The sequence below is a fragment of the Corythoichthys intestinalis genome, chromosome 12, assembly GCF_030265065.1.
Source record: "Corythoichthys intestinalis isolate RoL2023-P3 chromosome 12, ASM3026506v1, whole genome shotgun sequence".
Lineage (NCBI taxonomy): Eukaryota > Metazoa > Chordata > Actinopteri > Syngnathiformes > Syngnathidae > Corythoichthys > Corythoichthys intestinalis.
In genome coordinates this window covers 29,507,637-29,531,731 of record NC_080406.1, presented here as the reverse complement: position 1 = coordinate 29,531,731, position 24,095 = coordinate 29,507,637, and the positions used below count along the sequence as shown (strand labels likewise).

At 38.5% G+C, this 24,095-nt stretch overlaps 1 protein-coding gene across 8 annotated transcripts in view; it reads left to right on the top strand.

Moving 5' to 3' along the window:
* The window catches only part of lrp1bb (low density lipoprotein receptor-related protein 1Bb), a 469,826-nt gene that overhangs the window by 325,122 nt on the left and 120,609 nt on the right, over positions 1-24,095 (top strand). For all 8 annotated transcript variants that reach the window (XM_057852528.1, XM_057852526.1, XM_057852531.1 and 5 more), the window contains 6 exons: positions 8,953-9,142; positions 10,551-10,755; positions 17,452-17,644; positions 21,487-21,612; positions 22,513-22,641; positions 22,759-22,878. In XM_057852528.1, coding sequence (XP_057708511.1) covers positions 8,953-9,142; positions 10,551-10,755; positions 17,452-17,644; positions 21,487-21,612; positions 22,513-22,641; positions 22,759-22,878 — 963 coding nt within the window. The remainder of the gene's footprint in view (positions 1-8,952; positions 9,143-10,550; positions 10,756-17,451; positions 17,645-21,486; positions 21,613-22,512; positions 22,642-22,758; positions 22,879-24,095) is intronic.

The window sequence follows — 24,095 nt, the reverse complement described above, 5'->3', positions numbered from 1 at the left end:
GACAGTACTGTCGATATTTCACAAAACGAGCAGCAAAATCAAAATGAACAGGAAAGACGGGACGAGACGAGACGGGAGTATTACAAAACGGTGTTCTGCCAAAATGTGCTACACCGGCGAAACGTGCCACAAACGGCGAATTTGAAACACAAAGTACTACCGTGCGCTTTCAGCTTGTTTGGTGTAGCTGCATACAGACAGATCATACTTAAGATGCCTTAAGAAAAAAACTTAAACGTAGTAATATCAAATAAGGGTGGTTTAAATTTGCTGTGTGACTAATGTCATCAACAGATCAACAATCTGCTTTAAATCTACCACAAGAAAACACAATGCTTAAAAGTGTGAGAGGGAAACACATGCAAAAAGTATTTTAAGGCAATAAAAAGGTAATTAAAGACTCAAAACACAAATAGTAAGTACTCGCCGCTTTTAGCCGATGAGTGCATGTGTTAGACGTCTCGCCGCGTAGAAGGAATTGCAGTAACCCGGTAGTATTCGTCGAGTGACAGTGACAATTTACGTCAACACCCCAAGCGTCCATTGCAAGTATAAAAACATGGCGCCCTCCGTAGGTCAAAACCTGTACTAAATGTTATAGATTTTTAAATCAATGTCAATATTTTATGTGTTTCTAATAAGTAAAAGACAACAATCATGGCTTATTAGAACCTACAAGTCTTTAAGTCAGAGGTTCCTTTTTAAGGTTTGTTTTCTTATAGAATTATTAGCCTATGGCTTTATCTGGTGTTTTGTCGGAAAGGCTCGAATTCCGAACTCATGAATGTAGGATACGGATGACGTGTTCCATGACCCCCCTGGGTTCACACAGCCAATGGGATGAGACTTGGGGGATCCAATGGGGAAATCACAGTTCTGTGATTTCACAGTTCTGATATGATATCTAGTGGAAAGTGCGCGAGAGTTACAACATCACATATACCATAGTAGTTGCGTCTGTTCATTGCTGCAGAGTACTTGCACCAGTACTTGACAATGAACAAGGTTATGAACACCACTCGCAACCGTTAGAAATGAGCGTGTTCACAGTAACTTTCATGAGACAAAATCAGGATGCGTTCAGTTCACGTTTGCCCAAAATATGAACATGTTCATACACAACACTGGAACCAAATGTCTAGAATTCACTTCTTCTGTGGTATCCAATCAAACTTCTATTTATTGGACAAATTCATTCTTCAGAAATAGAAACTATTTGTCAAGCTTGCGATCAACTCTATTAGTTTACAACTGTCTGAGAGTCATTGTAAACCTAGACCTTTTTCTTCCTATTTGATTCTCTGAAAACTCGTAATTTTGGAGATGTGAAGAGTATTACTGTATTGCTGTATTACTGAGTAATGGAATAGCAAAAGTGCAATACAACCATTTGCTGACTTACTGTACATAGTTGAGATATTACTTCAAATTTAAAACTTCTAAAGTAATTTTAATATTGCAACTGCAATCTGATATATTACTTTCTATTATATTTGTGTGTTTATTTAGATATAAATACGTTATATTATATTTGTATGTCATAAAATGTTTCTTTAGTGAGAGTCAGTTCAGTGTTGACAAAGAAACTGCTAGAGTCAAGAGAGCAAAAATATTGCTTGCACTCTGTCTAGATTCTCTGAAACTCAACATCTCTTCCCTTGGGAACAATGCTGAGCATTGTCCAAATCTACACGTAGAAATCCTTCACACATACACATGCTATTCACACGCACACACTCACATAGCAGAAAGCTGGTGAAGCGTTGCTGATCCCTTCCTTCACACAACCTCAACTCAGCTGACACTGCCTTATCAGCTAATTTAATGGATGTTATCTCCACATTTTGGAAACTTTGAGTTAAAGGTGCATTCACTATGACGGATATAATTTTTAATATACAGTATATCATATCTAACTGGTAGTTTAATGGCAAGCAAAAGCTAAAAAGTTAACTCTGCAATTAGCATTGTGGATATTTTTTCTTATGAGACTTAACTACAGTTTAAATAACTGAAATTTTTTTGTTCAGTTTTGTTAAAAGTGAACTACAGATGTCTGTAAAATCCTTTCACTTGGAAAAAAAAATATGTAACTGCTTTCATTCATTTATAATGGGTTTTCTTACAACAAATATTTGCAATTTAAGACATATTCTTGTAACTGTCATGTTATATACAGTGCTGGCCAAAAGTATTGGCACCCCTGAAATTCTGTCAGATAATGCTCAATTTCTCCCAGAAAATGATTGCAATTACAAATGCTTCGGTAGTAATATCTTCATTTATTTTGCTTGCAATGAAAAAAGCCCAAGGAGGATGGGGGAAAAAAAATAAGTAATTATCATTTTACACAAAACTCCAAAAATGCGCCCGACAAAAGTATTGGCACCCTCAGCCTAATACTTGGTAGCATTCAGGTCTGGACTCATTTCTGGTCACTATCGAAATCACTTTCTCTCAAACTATTTTCAACTGCTTTTTGAAGTGTTGTTTTGGGTCATTGTCCTGTTGGAAGACCCATGACCTCTGAGGGAGACCCAGCTTTCTCACACTAGGCCCTATATAATGCTGCAAAATTTTTTGGTAGTCTTCAGACTTCATAATGCCATGCACACCGTCAAGCAGTCCAGTGCCAGAGTTAGCACAGCACCCCCATGGAACCTCCGCCATGTTTGATTGTGTGGACCGTGTTCTTTACTTTGAAGGTCTCATTTTTTCCCTGTAAACTCTATGTTAAATGCCTTTTTTCCAAAAAGCTCTACTTTTAATAACATTCTTCGAAAACATTTTTGGCTATCTCAAGTAAGTTTTGGCAAACTCCAGCCTGGCTTTTTTATGTCTCTCGGTCAGAAGTGGGGTCTTCCTGGGTATCCTACCATAGAGTTATTTTTCATTCAGAGGCCGACGGGTAGTACGGGTTGACACTGTTGTACCCTCGGATTGCAGACGAGCTTGAACTTGTTTGGATCCACCATGCGCACAATCTTTTGTTGAAATCTCTCGTCAATTTTTCTTTTCCGTCCACATCTAGAGAGGTTGGCTCCAGTGCCATGGGCTTTACACTTATTGATGACACTGCGCACGGTAGACACAGGAATATTCAAGTCTTTGGAGATGGACTTGTAGCTTTGAGATTGCCCATGCTTCCTCACACGTTTGCTTTTCAAGTCCTCAGACAGTTCTTTGGTCTTCTTTCTTTATCTCCATGCTCAATGTGGTACACACAAGGACACAGGACAGATGTTGAGTCAACTTTAATCCATTTTAACTGGCTGCAAGTGTGAATTAGTTATTGCAACCACCTGTTATGTGCCACAGGTAAGTAACAGGTACTGTTAATTACACAAATTAGAGAAGCATCACATGATTTTTCAAAGGGTGCCAATACTTTTGTCCAGCCCATACTTGGAATTTTATGTGAAATGATATAGATTTTTTTTTTTTTTCATTCACTTTTGTGTTTTTTCATTGGATGCAATAAGTGAACATATTACTAATAAAGCATTTGTAATTGCAATCATTTTCTGGGAGAAATTGAGCATTAGCTGACAGAATTGCATGAGTGCCATTTCTTTTGGCCAGCTCTTTTGATGTTTACCGGTACTTGGGGCTTGTGAAAAAGCTGTATTTTGATTCCGTTTTGAGCTAATAATACAATTCGTACGGAAATTAATTTTCGCAATTGACCGCAAATCACTAAAATATATGCGGACATTAATAGCTATGCCCACTTCAACCTTTTCTATGAAAAGAATAAAAACGTATTTAAAAGCTGATTTATGTGTGTATGGGGTGATTAAATCATTTGCTCCCAAAAATGTATAAATATGTTCTATTTTTAATTGTTTCAGTGTCCCAAAGACGTATTTATACGTCTTATACGTTTTTTTTTTCTCTGGGTCGTCATTCAATTTAGCTCCAAAGCACAAAGCTCAAAATCCTTTTTAAAGCAATAAAACAGGCCACTGGAGGGCAGTAGCGCATTTGGTAAGACCCGCAACCCAATTCAAAGGCAATGAACGGCCAAGCCGCACGGTCGAGTGCTGGCGGAAGACGACCGAATGGATGCCAGGCGGCGGACGACCGAGCTGAACAACCGGTAGGACGGCCGGGATGCCAGGTGCTGGACGACCGAGCAGAATGACCGGGACCACTAGTGCAGCGGACGATGCCTTTTTAGTCCGTGCTGCTCGTCAAAAAAAGTCATCTTTATGAGACAAACGGCGATGAGGGAAAAGTTGTCGCGGCCAGAACAGCGTCATCTTTCAGTTAGTTATGTGTAAATAAATTGTTACTTTGCTATCAAAAGCTCTATTGGTCTTGTTGTTTATCTTATTTGGTAAAAGGAAAACATTATTCAGATGTTTGGGATGTAACTAAAGCGAAAAATAGCTGTGTATAAGTCAAAGTTATGTTTGAAATGTATGCTTTCACAAAAAGCTCAATTTCTCCATTTTTTCATCAGAAATTGGAAAATTGCTCAAACTAAGCTATTTTCTAATGCTGATTTCTAAAGAATGGAAAAAGATATCAACTAACTTTTTTCTGCTTAAAGAAAAGAGTCTAATCTTTCTTTTGGTGGGTTCCATGTTTATACAGCAATAGAACAGAATTTTCTGTGGTCCTTGCAAAATCAGTCAAAATCCAATAAAACGGCCGGGAGCGAAGGGTCTTGCTCCGGTGAAAATGGCTGGGAGTGAATGAGTTAATATCCAAGAAAGTATAAAGAAAGGTATTTAACCTTTTATTTTGAAATAATATGGTTAATTATCTATTCTGAAGGAGTGAGTCACACTCGAAATTATGATAAAAGGTTATCAGTAAAGAGAAAAATACTTGTACTAGCCCCATTTAGTCAGCCCTACCCAAACTTCTGTGGGATAACTATAAGACTCTCTAACAGAATTCTATTTTGTAAATGCATAATTAAACCACTATTTTGTCTGTGGAACTTCTGCATCCCACCATTAATGGAAGGTGCAGATGTTAATCATCCATATTTCCCTAATTAATCTCCACATCCCCCAATAATTAATCCTTCAACCCAGCAACAATTTGTGGCAAACTCGGCCAGATGGCTTTTATTGCAAACTATTAATTAACAATAAGCTGATTCAGTTTGTCTTGGTGAGAGTGTAGAACATGCAAACTTTCTAAGAACTGCCATGTTGTTTTGCCCAAAAATATTTTCTTTCATGCAACACACTCATTTGATGTTATGCGAGTCCAACAATCTAAGTTTAGTTCCTTTATTGTTTTCTGTCATCACAATTGTTATTGTTGTAAACACATATTAAAATGGCTAATCCTTTGGCCTTTCTCATGTTGCTCATAATGAAAGAAATTCTGTTTTTCTAACAACAAACGCATGTTACTCTAGAAGAAAAAAGTACAGTCGACACACTTGGTGGCTCAGTGTGGGTACATGTTAGTGTTGTTCAAAAAGACCAATTGCTGTAGAATGTGACGGCTAAAGCTGTGAATCTTTTAAGAACAATGTTTGTGCTGCATTTGTTGTTCCTTTGTGCATGATGAAAAAGCAATTTATCTCTCTTATTATATTGCTGCTGTTGTCTACTTTTTAATAACTCCGGCAAATTTAATAAACCCACATGCAATGTCACTCCAATTTAGGTCAATTCCATATTTTGTACTGCAGGGTAAACGTTTCAGAAGCAAAGCTGTTGTTGTGCTTGGAATTTTGACGAGTACAAGGTTACAGCTTTTGTTATTGTTATTGTCGCTTTGTGATGCACTTATTTTTCTTTTCACTTGAAACATTTCCTCACTCTTTTGCTCCACTTAAGCGACAACAACTCTGCAGGACACCTTTGGGAACGAATAAGAGGCATATGGAATGCCAGACTTGCTGTAAACTACTAGTAGAATACAAAATGAGGAGTGGTATCACCCTAATTCCCATGGTGACCCTAGATTAGCTGTTTTTTCTTCTTTTTGGGTGCATGTAGATATGATCTGATGACAAACACATATTGTTCCATGTTAAACCATGAAACACTTTGAGGTCCAGGAATACTTGCTAGTTTGCTTTTTTTTTATATTTTCCGGCAAGCTGCTATAAAATGTGTTTGATTGCGAGAGTCCATTCCGAAATAATTGCCCATCCAACACACTAAGACATGTTGTTACTTGTCAGCAATCACAAAGGAAAGTCATCCAAACTATAATGGAGTTGGCCATCTGTTAGAAAAAAGTCAATATTTTCAAATCAAATCTTGAGTTTGTCCATACTGTGATTACCCAAAGCACAAAGGTGCTATTTTCACCCATCTGTGTCAAATGTAGCTTGAGAACAGTTGCTGACTCGATTGATAGGTGAACAATTGAAGGGTGGAAGGAAGATGAATGTTCATTATGGAGCCTTATGGCAGTAGAAGGGGAAAAAATGTTGAGAATGATGGTGACCTTCAAACCTGGTCTGTTTTGTTCCTATTGGAGAGTTGAACTTCGGAATAATAGTGTTATTGGGGAAGTGTGGCAAGATTGGTGTAGATACTCCCTGCAGACAATGAGGCGCTCTAAATTGGGTCCGTGTATAGCATTTCAGGATTTTTTAATTTTTTAATTTTTTTTTTTTTGCACAAAGTCTGTCATTTGGCACTGTTTATCCACAATGTCCACAATTGAACTGTATATTGTTTTCATTAATTAACCCTGTATTCTGTATTTCTATTTTGAAATCTGCAAATTAATTTTACATCATCCTAAATAATTAACATACAGTTGTGTTCAAAATTATTCAACCCCCACAGTGGCTAAGTGTTTTTTGCAAGTGTGACATTCGTTTTTCATCTTGTTTATAATCACTTCAAATAACGATATGTCAAATAAACAAATACTATATATATGGCGGAAAACACAGACAAGACTGAAAAAGCAGTTTCTGCTCTTGCACTCCTCTTCAAAAGAAGCTGCTGTATTTTAAGACAAAACAACTGTTGTTTTGTTATGTGAATATGTCTATATGCTGCCATAGCAGATTCATGGCGCATGAAGCCCCCGAACTATTTTTAATTTGTCAGTTTTACCCTGAAAACCCCTGTTTACAGACGTCGCGCAACCGCTTTTGTTTCAAGCTGGCCATAAAACAAAGGTAATTAATTAATATTTATATTTCAAAATGTCTGTCGTTTTTAGCTTAGAATCATTAATTTATCTCTCATATTTCATTTTTAAAAAAATGACTTATGAATTATTAAACGAATTTTTAAAATTAAAAATAAATTATTATTATTAAACAAATTATTCACTCACGTATTTTAAACTTTTAAACAAATTATGTCACAAGGAAAAAAATGGCGTCTGTAAAAAAGTCACGGATATCTACCTCATAACTATGGCTTAATTGTATTTTTTTTTTGTTACTGTCGCATTTTCTCCGATATGTTAGATGATAAAAAATCGATCAATGTGATTTTCTGTTTTTTTTTTTCCACATTCTGTCTCTCATGGTTGAGGTTTACTCATGTTGACAATTACAGGCCTCACTAATATTTTCAAGTGGGAGAACTTGCACAATTACTGGTTGACTAAATACTTATTTGCCCCACTGTACAACCGAAATAACAAAAATATTTTTGGGAATATTCAAATTAATGGAATTTCTGTGATTACCTCATTGACAAAATTATTCAAGCCCCCAAGTCAACCTCTCTTAACTCATTCACTCCCAGTCATTTTCACCAGAGTAAGGCCTTTCGCTCCCGGCCGTTTTTCTGGATTTTGACTGATTTTGCAAGGCCCACAGAAAATTCTGTTCTATTGCTATTTAAACATGGAACCCACTAAAAGAAACATTAGACACTCTTCCTTCAGCAGAAAAAAAAAAAAGTTCATCTTTTTCCATTCTTTAGAAATCAGCATTCGAAAATAGCTTAGTTTGAGCAATTTTCCAATTTCTGATGAAAAAACGGAGAAAATGAGCTTTTTGTAACATAACTTTGACTTTAACAAAGCTATTTTTTGCATTAATTACATCCCAAACATCTGAATAATGTTTTCCTTTTACAAAATACCATGAACAACCAGACAAATAGAGCTTTTGATAGCAAAGTAACAATTTACTCACACATGACACACGTCAGCCGTGTAAACTTTTCACTCATTGTTGTCTGTCTCACAAAGATGGATTATTTTTGCGTTTCTGCGGGGTCTGCTCGGCGAGCCGCTGCACTGGGGGTCCCACTCGTTTTGCTCGGTCATCCAGTGCCTGGCCTCCCAGGCGTCCTCTCGGTTGTTTTGTTCAGTCGGAGCGCCGCCTAGGATTATGCCACCAGCGCTCTGACCGTGCTGCCCGGCCGTTCAGTGCTGTTGAATCGGGTTGCCTTGTCTTACAAAATGTGCTACTGCCCTCCAGTGGCCAGTTTTATTGCTTAAAATTGGGTTTGGAGCTTTGTTCTTTGTTTCTCAGATAGTGCGGAAGCTATATATGCTTCTTATAATCAAAAAAAAAAAAAAAAAAATGCAAAAGACGTATCGATACATTTTTGGGACAATGAAGCATTTAAAAGTAGAACGTATTTATACGTTTCTGGGAGCAAATGAGTTAAGAACAAAGGTTTCCATCAGGTGTTGTCAAACAGCTGATGAAACCATCTGTAGGTGTGAACGGAACCCTAATGAGCAGCCATAAATTGGAATATTCCCAAAAAATATTTTTTTAATTTAGTTGTATTTGTCTATTTGACATGTCAGTATTTAATGTGATTATAAACAGGATTAAAAATAAATATCTTGCAAAACACTTATCTACTGTGGGGGTTGAATAATTTTGAACACAACTGCATCTACTTATAAAGTTGAGTTGCATCAATGTTGCTACTGCCTGAAACAAACTGTGTAATGAACTGCCCTTTGTGTCTCTTATTGCTGATAGATATAAGAACCACGCAAAACCTTGATGCTATTCATATCCTTTGTCTGTTGTTTCAGGCATGGGTTCGGTAGAGGGCCTGGCATACCACCGAGCCTGGGACATCCTTTATTGGACCAGCTCCACGACCTCCACTATCAGCAGGCAAACCATCGAGCAGAAAGGAGTTGGTGTTGTTAGCCGCGAGGCTGTAGTTACTCTTTCTGAGGAAGACCACCCACATGCCTTGGCCCTGGATGAGTGTCAAAAGTCAGTGGCGCTTCATATGTCAAAATCAAATTTAACTATGTTTTATCTGCTCCAGTCATTAAGCAGCTTAAAACACATGTCTGCAAAGTTCCAGGACTAATTTACATATTTTCTTTCACACCCGTACTGTTCTTTCACTGCAATGGAACAAATGTAAATTGATGGTTGATGGATGTTTGCTGCCAACTTCCAGCAATGGGGGTCTGAAGTGCAATCTTATCAGTGACACGAGTCCTGGAATTCTATTTATTTTCTTAATATATAATACTGTTTTTAAACAAAATATATGATACACATTATCCTTTAGCTTGCATCAAAATGAAAATTATCACACCTGGTAGCGATATACATTAGTACATTATTCTCTTGTCTTTTGGGAGGGCAGTCTTTCATTTGCTATTATCACCATGAGATACTTTTTGGTCTTAAAAAGAATTTTATGAGTCTTGCTGTTGGTTCAGGAAAGATGCAAGTCATTCTACTGGATATTTGGAAGTAACAGACAAAAAGCACCAAATCACACCAAACTAGAGGAATACTCTTGATAGAGCAAACCTCCGCCAAACAGCCATATTCAAAATTTATGCAACCCAACTGTCATCTATCATGCATCAAAATGTCATCACTTTTTTTCTTATCATATCACCTACCCTACAAGGTATGTAGTTATAGCAAAATGTAATTTTTCATCTATGTGACCTTTGACCTCTTTACCTCAAAATGTAATACCCTCATCTGTTTCAGATTACAAATACTACCCTGCAACTTTTATGAATAATCCCTTCATTCATTCTTGAGTTATCTTAAACACAAACATACATACGGAATACGTATCGTCCATCTTCTGTAGGTTTTGCCTTATTTCAGGGATAAATAGAAATATTTTGGAGCAGTTTTAACAATTCAGCAACATTACCATGTCCACTGGATCTTTAAGAGCTTCGTACTTATTTTTGACAATTTAGCTGTAATTTCTATCTTTAGACCTCACAGGATCTGCAAGCCTTGATGAACTGTTATTTATCTTCTTAAATGTCTTTTACAAAGCCACAGTGGCCCTCTTGCAGAGGTAATAAAATACAGATATGAATCATTAATTTATTTATTACTGACTGCACTGACTTTAAACGTTACTGTTGAAAGTTTAAGAACTCTTTTTTTTCCTGTAAAACAGCTGGAAAGAAGCTTGTCTGAAAATGATGAAAATAATCTATTCTTCCACCTGAGTTATTTTTCAGGCTAGATTAGTTTGAGTTATTTGGCAAATGCCTCTGAAATGACTTTGATGAAGCAGTGAGGTGAAATACTGTTATGCTTATTTTGAATTATATCGCTCATTGCTAAATTGCTTAGAACAACAGCTGCCCACGCATTGTAATGCTTGCTTAAAATTTTCCTCACTCTATAGCCTGATGTTTTGGACCAACTGGAATGAGCAGAGACCCAGCCTCATGAGGGCCACCTTAACAGGCAAGAACATGCGGATTATCGTCAACACTGATATCCTGACACCCAATGGACTGACAATTGATCACAAGGCAGAGAAGCTCTACTTTTCTGACAGAAGCCTTGGCAAGATTGAGAGGTGTGATTTCGATGGATCCGGCAGATATGTGAGTATAAATTAAAATGTAATCTGTTTTAAAATCTTGAATGGGACATTACTCATCAATGCCAATAGAAACGGTTCTAATGTTTTGAAGCAGCTGAATGAATTTTGAAGTGGTTCAGGCAATACTGTTAGCTCACTTTCACCCAAATGTCTTAGACCACGTTGGATGCCACTGAGCAGATGGACAATAACCCCAAGCATACTGTGAAAGCAACCCAAATTAATTAAGGCAAAGAAGGGAAAGCAAAGGCCAAGAATGTGAAAAAAAAATGAAGGGAAATGCCCATTAGCAACAACAAGCAGGGACTAAAGGGGCAATTATTAAAAAGTGAAATTTAATTCATTATGGTTAATTTATCCCATTACTATTGGATCCCTTAATTTGATGCCAATTGGATGAAAATCTGCCAACTAGAAAGCAAACATGGAGTGCCAACGACAAAAGAACAGTCAAAATATGTGAAAGTCAAGGCTTTGTCTTTGCAGGAATTACCCCTGTGAAAACCTCCATGCTCATCTCGTTGGGGTCTGCCTTTGTTTACACGCTTACATTTTTGTTTAGCTCTCGACACATCTGCCACCTGACCACCTGTCACAATCATATCTGATTCAATCTTGGCAAGATGGATTTGCGGTTACCTGGCAAGCGCTTAGCATCATGTGTTGGATATTCATTTTTATTTCCCTTTTGTTTTATCCTACATTGCCAGATATAGCACGCTGGCCTTTGGAGCTGCATGTGAATTTGTTAATACAATGCAATTTTCACTCCATATGAAGCAACCCAAATGGGATTGATTTTATGGGATGTTAAATGTACAGTGGCGCTTATTGCTTTAAAATTGGATCATGTACTAGTCTGATTGCGGAGTATTCTTTTTTTTTGTATTGGCCACGGATTAGCCATGTAGCTCAGCACCTTGGCCCATCTCAATTAGCAATCCATATGTTGACTGAGCCAGGTCAGCTGGAAAGCCTTCACCTTCGGCTCCTAACCTACCCCTCCTGGAGTCTTAATTCCCCTAATGAAGGTTTTGCTTCGAGATTGCCTGGGGTGCTTTCCAATTAAAATGTGTGAATTAAATGAGAAGTGGCTGATGGTCATTTTCTACACTAATGCAGAAGACTTCAAATACTGTGTGTCCCCTACTGTATCTATCTACAGAGCAGGCATTTTGAAGGTTCGGGCTTTTTGTTATTGGTGGAAGCTTTGCATATAATGCAAAAACAACCATCTATGTTATTCCTTTTTTTTTTTTTTTTTTTTTTTTCAATAGCGTTTCTTCCGCGCGCCGCCAGCCTAAACGTTTTGGCCCATTGACACTGTTCCAATACCAAAATGACCGGAATTCTCATGCGGCTTTGGGAATCTTTCGAAAGACCCCTCCAAAAATTACCGTTCGCACCAAAACGTGGGTTTTTGAAAAAAACTTTTTTTTTTTTTTTCAAAATGCATCTACTGGTAGTCGTACATCACAGGTGTCAAACCGATTCCAGAAAGGGCCAAGTGGGTGCAGGTTTGCTTTCCAACCAATGAAGAGGACACCTTTTCACCAATTAGATCTTTTACATGTGTAATCAGTTAAACTTTGTCAGGTGCTGCTTGTTTCAGCAGGAAGTTCATTGGTTAAACTCTCTGCGCGTTATCGGTTGGAACAAATGGCCCTTTCTGGAATCGGTTTGACACCTGTGTCCTACAATTTTTCATCCAAATCACATTAATTGTACATCAAACATTTCAGGAAGGTAAGAGGCGTAAAATTTGTGTACAGAATTTGCCAAAAACCTACGGTTCCACCAAAATTCGCTAAAATGTTCCCATTCGTTTCTAATGGCTAAAATTTCCCTTTAATTTTCAATGGCAGGAAAAACATGGGTGGTTATAAGTTTTGACCAAAAACTTACCATTACAGTCCATTGACATTTAACTGGAGCCCAAATAAGTTGATGCCATTGACAGCCATTCACGTCAATGCCATTGACAGCCACGAACATCTTTGCAAATGACGGCCATGTAAGTCAATGCCATTGACAGCCATGTATGTCGATTCTATTGATGCCAATGTACTTGAATTCTATTGACAGCCATGTACATCTATGCCAAAGACACCAGTGTACATCCATACCATTGACAGCCATGTATGTCGTTTCTATTGATGCCAATGGACTTGGATTCCTTTGACGATAATGAAAGTTGATGCCATTGATGGCCATCTACGTTAAAATATCAACAGGAAATGACCTGATATCAACAGGAAGTGACCCTGAGATGCCCCAAATCAATAGGAAGTGACCTGATATCAACAGGAAGTGGTCCTAAAATGTCCCCAAATCGAAAGGAAGTACCTTATATAAACAGGAAGTGACCCGAGATGTCCGCAAATCAACAGGGAGTGACTTGATATCAACAGGAAGTGACCTGAAATCAGCAGGTGTATGTGCGAGAGCTAAGCTACCATCGAAATTTGTACAGAAATAGCATTTTCTAATTCCTGTTTAAAAGTTGATCAGTTCACATTACGGCAGATAAGTAGCGTCTTTAAAAGAGTAACTATCTGTCCTCTTGTTTATTTATTCATTCCGCTCAAAAATTAAATTGCTCCGTTTCTTCTAAATTAAGCCTTGTTTCCAACAAAACAATGCAGGACATTTTCATTAAAATTCACATTTTGATGCTCCTTCTCTTGTGCGTGCCTTTGCCACTTGGAAGTATAATTCAGACATATGGATGTTCATTGAGTAATTGTAACTCTTTGGCTGCCATTGACAGTGATTGAAGAAGCAGAGTTGCTTAGAAAATGAAGTGTTTTCATTGAGCACACTAACTTTGGAATATTACCTCTTCTCTGTTTCCTCTTGTTCTAAAAATTTTAACCCTCTGATGCATAATAGTCACTACAGCTACTGAAAGGTACCTTTCTCTTTAATGCATTGGTTTCTATTGTTTAACTGCATAGCAACCTTTAGAGTGCTCTCTGCTGTCATACTCTATTGAGGACAATTCAGTGGTCAGTTGGTGTAACTGCAAGTAAATAACCTCTAACCCAGACGTGTCCAAAGTCCGGCCCCGGGGGCCAAATGCGGCCCTTTGTCAAATTTCATCCGGCCCCCAGCCTCTGTCATAAAATCAATAACGTCTGGCCCGCACACAGGCTTAATAAATTGGTCAGCAGTACTGCTACCAACATATGAAGTAGCTTACACACTAAATGCTGCTCCTCATTTACCCACTAAAAGGCAGCAGCACTCTAAGCAACATTACCCCGGCTGACCCTTTATTCCCAATTTTCTAAAATAACTACAATCAACACAAAAAAAAAAAAAAAAAGTTGACTGCGACGGCCGACGCTTCAAGGATAGGTAGAAATTGGAATATTTCTTCACTAAAATATGCAACAACTGTGTCTGCCTCATTTGCAGAGACAGTCGCTGTTTTTAAAGAGTTCAATGTGTGGCGATATTACCAAACAAGACACGCTGACATGTACGACAAGATTACAGAGAAGATACGCAGCGAGAAATTCAAGCAACTTGAAGCTAGTTTAATTTTACAGCTGCAGTATTTCACAAGAGCCGAAAGAGAACGCCACAAAAGCTAGTTGCAAGATTGTTGAAATTGTTAATTTAAAAAAAAAAAAAAAAGCAAAAGCGACACACGGAATGGCTTGCTAAAATTTGCTTCAATAATTTGTAAAGGACGTCAGCTAAGGTCGGCCCCCCACATTTTTACCACACCAAATCTGGCCCCCTTTGCAAAAAGTTTGGACACCCCTGCTCTAACCCCTGAAATGTTTATCAAAGCATAAAAGGGATCAAGGGTTTCTGTATTCACAGTAGACCACAAGTCAATTCATTTTTGATTGTTAATTTACATTGTTTTATATTGAGTGTGCAGGCGCACACTTCACTGGAGAATGAAAAAATCTCATATCTAAAAAATAAAAAAATAAAGAAAATGAACATTATTTTCATGTCCTAAGAAGAATAAAAACACATCTGTAAATAATCTTGACCAAGGATTTCATAATTCATGCATCAGAGGATTAATGTTATTTTATAAATTAACTAATTGGCAGCCACTAACGTCAACAGAGGAGGAGGGTTGACAACGGGGGGGTTTGTGTGATACATAGCTACAAAGGTATTAAAACTGATATGTTGGGATTGTGAAAAAGGTGTACTTTCAAATAACAGAAGCCTAATCATAGTAAAAGTTTTGCTAAAACTGCCCACCATGAATCAAAACATTAAAGGCACCATGTATTTGTGTATTTATGTCCAGAAATTAGTACCAATCCTTCGACATCGTTTGTGTGAGGGGTGTCAAACCGGTCCTCAATGGGCCACAGTGCGGGTTTTCGTTCAAACCCATCATGAGGACAACCATTCTCCACTCTGGTGTCTTACAAGTCAGTAATCAGCTGATTACAGTCGACCCGGGTGCTGCTTGTTTCAGCAGAAACCTCATTGTTGAACTGACTGTGCTGGATCTGTTGGAACAAAGACCAGGACCCACTGTGGCCCTTTGTGGAATCGGTTTGACACCCGTACTTTATGTGGACTTAACTACTCATGATCACTTGAACCTCAAAAAATTATTCCAATGATTGCCTTAATATTTTTCATTTAATGCAGTACTTCTCAAATAGTGGGGCGCGCCCCCCTGGGGGGGCGCAGAGCGATGCCAGGGGGGGCGCATGTGTCCTCGGGGAACATGCTTTTTTTTTTTTTTTTGCCGTACTGGAATAACGTGTACTTGCACATCCACTCAGTGGGTGGCAGTGGCGCTCTCATTTACAGAGTGCGTTCAGTATTTTTGAACTAAGGAAGAGCACTCAGCACACAGAAAACAGATATGAAGAGCAGTGCGCCGCCGCCGTTTTCGAAAGCCGTTTCCCGACCGGACTCACTCACGCAGCAACCCACGGTCTTGTCGGGTTCTCACGTCGCCGCCCGAGAAGTGCCATTTTCGGCTTGGGATCGTCACGTCGACCGCCCTCACCTACGGTTCTACCTCGGCCGCCGAGAATGCGCCTTTTTCATGCCGTTTCCTTTTAGCTTTGACTTTTAATACAGTGTGTGATGAGGAAAGACCACTGTTTACTGTGTCCAAAAATATTTATAGCGGACAGCCAGAAGCCAAATCAATTAAGACGCCACTTAAAGACATTCGATCCCAATCTCATTGATAAGCCGCTTGATTGTTTTTCAGCGAAAACGTGCCGAATATTGCCAACAGTCGTCCTGCTTTGTCAGTGTTATATCAGTAAACCAGTGAGCATTGATCGCATGCTCATTGCAAAATAACTCCACACCATTGCAAAGGAGGTAATACTGAGTGTGAGCAACAAAAATAAAAACTGTCCTTCTGTCCAAGGACACTCTTTTTTTCTTTTATTCACTTTTGTTTTTTTCGGTCAAATTTTTTGGCATATTGTCCTCATGAGTGAATGTTTCTAATCAATTCGAATTTGTTATTATTTACTGATTTTATTACATTTTATTTTTCTGTATCAAATGGTCAAAAATGTACCTTGAGTGTATTTTTACAGTTTGAACGTTGACTTTTTTTTTTTTAATTCAGGCAAATTGATGCTCGTCAAGTCTTTGTTACAAACAAAATAACGTTAATAAAGTTATACTTTATTATAAGTTGATCTATGTTACTTTTTTTCTTTATTAGAAAAAAAGGACACAGTGTTAGGCAGATGCGTATTTATGATAGTAATTTTATAGACAAATGATACTATTTACAGTGGCGGCAGATAGTTTGGGGGGGCGCGAAACATTTACGTCTTGCCTGGGGGGGGGGCGTAACAGAAAATAATTGAGAAGCACTGATTTAATGGAACAAAGCATTTCCTCTAAACTCTCCCGAAGTGAAAAACTTGTAATAAGCTGCGCTATGACCAATTTTCACACAATTATGTGGGCAGTTGTGGGTTGGGCAAAATTCGAGACATTGCTGTACTTTAATTTGGTTGCGGTAAATGTGAATAACAAATATATAAAGAATACATGCAAAGTATGTTAAATATTATCCCATTTAACTAAACCACACACGCCATATGCTGGTGATAGTAATACTTCCCAAATCCCAAATAATTCCTGGCAGTATGTTTCCCCATCTGGCATCCGATCGTTCCATCTCTACCCCTCTCCGTCACTGTCTCACACTCGTTCTGTGGCCAGTTGTTGTATGTGCGTGCTGGGCTTCTTTAATCAACACCTGTCCTAATCATCCCAGTATGGCACGGGGCTAATGTGACGCCGCTTACAAGCCTGTCCCGCTAATGGCAGTGACTACAGAGCTGCTTGAGTCTGTGATCTTCCCACACAAGCTCGGAGAGTCCCACAAGGAGGAAGCTGATGGATTCCTTCCTCCCTGCCAATGACAGTGCAATTTACCCCCCTGCAACATCTGGGTTCGGCACTTGTGTGGGGTGATGTGTTGATTAATGCAAGGAAACATTATGATCCATATTAATTACTTGGAATGAATTTCTGTTGACGGATCCTCTGGCCAGATCATGAACAGATGTCAAAGCTTTGTTTGTTGATGACGGCAAAAATGTTTACAACAGAATATTGTGTTGGCAGACCTGTCATGTACAATTTGCCTATGGAATCATCTGTTTGTGATATTCTTGTTCTAAGTACAAAATGCTATTTGTTATCCATGTTCATCAACTTCCAGGTCATTGTGAAGTCAGGCGAAGGAAACTTCTATGGATTGGCCATCTATGCAGATTTTATCTACTGGTCCGATTGGGCACGCAGGTCAGTGCTACGAGCTGACAAATATACGGGTGCTGACGTCCAGGTGCTTCGAGCAGACATACCCCATCAGCCTATGGGAATTATTGCTGTTGCCAGAGATACAAACAACTGTGAGTATTTGCACACCTTAGCGTTTAGCGCATGTTAAATCACTGATTCCCAACCCCTGTGCTGCCAAATGTGCTGCTGGAAGTTATCCAATATCTATCTAAAAAATATGATTTAAAACAAATCACGTTTTTGGTACATCTATCTATGCTAGAGACATATTATGACAGGGTTACATTACTTTATGCGCTCACAACAGGAAATGAGGCGGCCATAAACGAAAAGCAACAGTGCATGGTGGCTGTCAAGTTGCTCTTCTGAAAATGAAATGTCCGCCCACCTCGCTCTTCTGCCTGTATCTGCGAGATGTGCGCACATGCACAGCCAACAACAAGGAGTTCTAAAGTGACCTCAATTCCGTACATTTTTGTGGTGTCTGATTTGCTGAAAAGCTAAATGCACTTCACAATTGCTCCATTAGGGCATATCCATTGGGGCAAGGGTTACTTCAGCTTGACACACATTTTAGCCATACCCAAAATATCAGGGAACTCCAAATACAGTGGTACCTCTACATACGAAACAGGACCTGGTTTGTAAGTTGAAATGGTCTTATTTTTCCCATAAGATCACGATTCGATTAATTTGTTCCACAGCCCAAAAACCTACGCTGAATCCTTAATAAATACTGTAGGTACAACTACAAATGGCAATTACACAGCAAAACAAATAAATTATAAATACAAATCTGAAAAAAAAAAAAAAAAAAATAGCGCAGGGCAACAACAAATTTGTTGTCTGAGATTTGTCAGTTGATTTAGGACAATGCTAATGCGCTGAATCCGAAAATGACATTGGTTTTTGCTCAATCAGGTCAACTTTTTTTTCTAAGACAAAATACTGTTATTTGGTTTCTGGTCGGCCTTCAGTCTTTATATGACGTGTTATGAAACGTCAAATTATGACAAACTATACGCTATACATTCATCAAGGAATACGGCAGTGAAGACCCAATGTCGATATATTTCATAGCGGCTTCACTATAGGCACAGGAAGTTGAAAAGAACAAACATTATTCGTCCAATTCTGTTCTGGCCTGTGGAGAAATGGGAGTAAATGGTGCCTTGTAGAGAAAAGAACGTTATAAACGACCCACTGGTGGAAAGAGACAAGATACTCTTCCAACCAGTACACATCAAGCTCGGCTTGATCGAGTAGTTCACCAAAGCTCTGCACAAAGATGGTGACTGCTTCACTTACTTGTGCTGGGCTGTTCCAGGATTGACCATCGAGAAGCTGAAAGCTGGCCTCTTTGACGGTCCCCAGATCCGTCAGCTCATCAGAGATCCAGAGTTTGAACACTCAATGAACAAAGTTGAACTGGAAGCGTGGAAGGTATTCGTTCTGGTCGTGAAGAACTTTCTTGGCAACAACAAGGCCAGGAACTATGCAGAACTTGTCAACAACATGCTGACTGCTTTCAGAAACCTTGGATGCAACATGAGCATCAAAATACACTACCTATTCTCACATATGGAGCGGTTTCTTGTGAATCTTGGATCAGTGAGCGACAAGCAGGGGGAACGATACCACTAGGATATGAAAGAGATGGAGACCAGGGACGCTTCAAAAATTGCTGATTACTGTTGGACTCATAAAAGAGACATCCCTGCCGCTGAGCATTCTAAGAGTTCAAAGAAATGGAAGTTCACACCTGAATTTTGTAGCCTGGAACTCCAAACTCACCGCTGTTCCAGCGATTGACTCTGACGACCGTCCCGCGGATCAAATTTCCATGGCGGAGCAGGCCACAGCAAACAGACAGCGGAGTGGACCAATCATCGACGGGCAGACGTGACGTTGGTAAAGCAACAAGAAACTAGCAGGGCGCGAGCAGAGAAAGGAAAAGTTTATTTAACATGGCTAGCGCAAGACAGACTGTTGTCATTGACTTGTGCAATGTGTTTTTTGGTAAATTAAAACTGATTTTACCGCAGATCGGAACATATTCTCGGCTCTCCCGTTCACCATCTGTGTTGTTGTGGAGACTACTTCCAACACGCAAGAGTGACGTTGCTCGTTAAGAACACGTCACACAAATAATCGAATCTGATTGCACGGATTATTTCGTTTGGCTCGAAAGACCATAAAGGAGGTGGGTCCCAGACTATTCTCAATGTTTGAAAAATACAGGGAGAGTAGTCTGGACGTGCCAGGCAATGTATTTTGAACAATGGTGAAGTAACATGCAACTTACGTGTACTTACCTTTATCAATGTCCATCATTCACTTTGCTTTTGTCATATCATTTTTTATTTCAAATCCATTTAGCACAAACTCCTGACCTGATTGAGAGAAACGGATGTCATTTCGTGATTCAACAGTGCAAAAATACCCTAAATCAGTTGTAGAAATACAGACACCATTCAAAAAGAAAAAAAAAAAAAAAAAAACTGGCGACTTCCGTACCAATGTTATAATAGTAATGAAAGTCGTCCTCGAGTCCGTAGACATATTCCGGCCGTATTGTCGAGCCAGTTTACTGACACACCACGCTCATATGTTTCTATCATTTCCTTCTTAATTTCAATGGTAAGCATCACAATTGTCCTTTTTTTCACCATCTGCACTAACCTTCTTGGAACCCATGTTGATTTCTCCCACAAGAAAATTCGACCTGCAGCTGTCTTGCGGGAAAGCAATGATATTGTGACTTTGTCATCAATTGTCATATTTCAAGCATGTCGTCATATGTCGAGACAAATGACGAGTCAAATTTTATGTCAGATGTCGAAAGGATTGTACAGTATGTCGATGCGATCGTATGTCGAGGTACCACTGTAGTTAAAAAAAAAAAAAAATGGCTTTACCACTATTCCTCCACAATTGAGGTCCACATAGTTCTGTCTTTCCACATTTTCAGCAATTATCTTTAAATATGTTTTCATGTCAGCTAAAATAAATTAAATTAACACAATATTTAAGTCATTCAGTCTCATAAGCATACAAGAGGGCAGAAAGACGAGGGTATGGCAGCTCAGGGTGAGTGTGGCATTTTAACCCATTAGCTGTCATTGATGAAATAGACATTCAATCTATTTTGACTGGGAGGTGCTGGCAGAGAACGTTCGCTGCCAACCCTCCCAGTCAAAAAAGATTTGACCTCTATCACTGTCAATGGTAGCCAATGAGTTAACATGTACATCCATATTTTGCATATGTTTAGTACGTAATACTTTTCGCCCCATTTTGTGGGTAATAAACTATAAAATTTTACAATGTTAAATATATACCTTGGTGTAATAATGATTAGAAAAATTGTTTGATGCCTGCAACTTTATGCGTCTAGTCATATTCGTAAATATTACTGTAGTAATAATGCATGGTAGTTAGGCAAAGCTTTGACGTTAACGTGCGTTTTTATTGACTTGTATACTGCACACTATCACATTAAAATTTTACACAAATTTTTATGTTTTATGCAGATTATTATGGACATTATTACACGTGCAATTCATATTCACTCATTTGTGATTTCCCAAATGCTGCATTTAGGGAAAACATGATAATATATTTGAGTTTTGTTTCAGCACCTGCACATGAATTGGACAGCAAAATCGCTCCCAGCAGTCATTTCCATTAGCTATGAAGATTCAGTTTGGTAGTTATTAGACTGAAGAAGCGTTAGGTACATTTCCCATGAAAGGAAGAATAATCCTTTATTATTTCTGGAGTATCACCCCGTAATGTTTGAGTTAATTGAAAAAAAAAGCCGCGAGGTGTGTCTAGCAGTAAGTCGAGTAACTGATGACATCAAAACGAGGATGCCACTCTTGCTTCTGGATGCTTAACACCGCTTTGATTTTTTTTTTTTTTTTTTTTGTGTTTTGTTTTGGGGGGAAAGGTGAGCTATCGCCATGTCAACATATGAATGGAGGTTGTGGTGACCTCTGTTTGCTGACCGCCCAAGGGAGGGTCAACTGCACTTGCCGCGGTGAACGCATTCTACTGGATGACAACAGATGTGTGTGTAAGTCTGATTCAATTATGTGGAGGCTACAAATGCCACCTGGAAAGTGTTTGTACTAGCGGATATTGATTTCAATGGTACTCATAATGGATTGGTTATTTTGACGTAGTGTTCATCCATGCTTTAACCTTGGTGTTGAGAGTAAGGAAGTAAGGAAAGTAAGGCTTTTAATGCACTGAAACATCCATAATATTAACAACATACATTACGGAATGTAATGTAATAATCACACTTACAATGTTTGTGCTTCATCTTTTGGATTGCAATAATTTATTGTAAAATATTCCAATTATACATAATGAGATGGGAATCCATTAGTTCACAGCTATTGATAAAGTAACAAAATATGGTTATAGTAGGCTGTTATAGACATAAAAACAAAGTAGTTAGATCTCGCTCCCAAACAGCAGCAAAAGTGATGCGCTCAAAGACTAACACAAAATAAGCACTTAAATATGTGCTGCACATTTTATTTTTCTTTGTAGGCTAGAACAACAACAGTTATAATGTGAATAACAAAATCCTGTGACGTTGTAATTACGAGGACTATTAATATGATGTATAGGTGAACTGCAACAGAGTTAGACTTGACTATTTTACTGTTGATTAAAATAATTAGTAATTAATAATTAAGTTAATTACACTAAAATTAACCTCAAATATAACAATAGTGACCAAAAAAAGTTATTGTGATGCTAAAAATCAAGATTTGCATTATTTAAATGTACATTTTAACGTTTAAACAGAAATTCCCACTGTCTAATAAATCATGCTAAAACAATATTAAAAACAAAATCCATAGGCTGTTTCATTGCATGGCGCTAGTAAAGTTGTAGCATAGGTATAATGCTACAACAGATTCAGTTTCATTATTGAGCTTCTGTCTGTCTCTTCCTCCAGCAAAAAAATCATCTTGTAACATCCACACAGAGTTCGAGTGTGGGAACGGAGAGTGCATTAGCTACGAGCTTACGTGCGACGGAATTGCACACTGCAAAGATAAATCTGATGAAAAGATGCAGTACTGCGGTAAGAGAGAACAAAAGATTACAGTGACTGTAGATGAATGAATGCAAATATCCCTAGCAAAGTTCATAGTTTAGAATACTAAACATAGACCGTTTTTTTCACATTTGTAAAATTCAGACAACAGGAACTGCCGTAAGGGTTTCAAGCCCTGCTACAATCAACGCTGTGTGGCCAACAGTCACTTCTGTGACGGGATCGATGACTGTGGGGATAACTCTGATGAAGCGTTCTGCGCCAGTAAGTATAAGACATTTGATCTCACGTAAAAACCTTCCGCAGACGCCTCTGAGGCAATTTCATGTCCAAAAAGGCATCGCTTCCACATGGGGTTCCCCAGGGATCTGTTCTCGGCCCTCTTTTATTTTCACTTTATTTATTGCCTCTTGGTTCTGTTTTTAGAAAACATGGTGTTTCATTTCATTTGTATGCTGATGACTGTCAGATCTATTTTCCATTGGCGCAGAATGGCACTTTCTGTCAACTTATTGAATGCCTCAACGATATAAAGTCGTGGCTCTCATGTAATTTATTAAGTTTGAATGACAGTAAGTCTGAAGTCATGGTGTTCAAACCGAGTAGCCAGGCCTCCCTGAATGTTGACCTCGGTTCATTGTCTCCGTTTCTTAAGAATTATGTCAAAAATCTAGGGGTCCAATTTGATGCTGATTTTAAATTTGAGAAGCAGATTTCTTGTGTTGTTCGGGACTGTTTTTATCAGCTTCGCCAGATTGCTAAGGTGAAATCTATTGTTTCACGCTCTGATATGGAAAAATTGATTCATGCTTTTGTCACAACTCGGCTGGATTACGGTAATTCTTTGTATGCAGGTGTCGGTCAGGCGGCACTGGCCCGTCTGCAACTTGTACAAAACTCTGCTGCTCGACTCCTAACTAGAACCCGCAGGCGTGAACATATCACCCCAATTTTAGCATCTCTTCACTGGCTCCCGGTACATTACCGAATACATTTTAAGATATTATTATTTGTTTTTAAATGTTTGAATAATCTTGCGCCGCCATATTTGTCAGAACTGCTTCAGCCTTACAGTCCAACCAGAACCCTCAGATCAGCTGACCACCTGCTTCTAGTAGTCCCAAGATCAAGGCTGAAGCTTAGGGGTGACCGTGCATTTGCGGTGATGGCGCCCAGGCTGTGGAACCAATTACCACTTACTATTAGACAGGCCCCCTCACTTACGGATTTTAAATCACGTCTTAAAACATTTTATTTTTCGTCAGCTTTTAATGTGCAATGACAGTTTATGACCTCGTCTTTTATTTATTTTATTTTATGTGTTTGTTTTATCTTTCAAAGTTGACTTATTTTGCTGTGTTTTGCTATGTAAAGCACTTTGGTCTCCTTGGCGGATTTTTAAATGTGCTATACAAATAAAGTTGATTGATTGATTGATTGATTGATTGAGGGCAGGATCGGGCCACTTTAACACTTATATT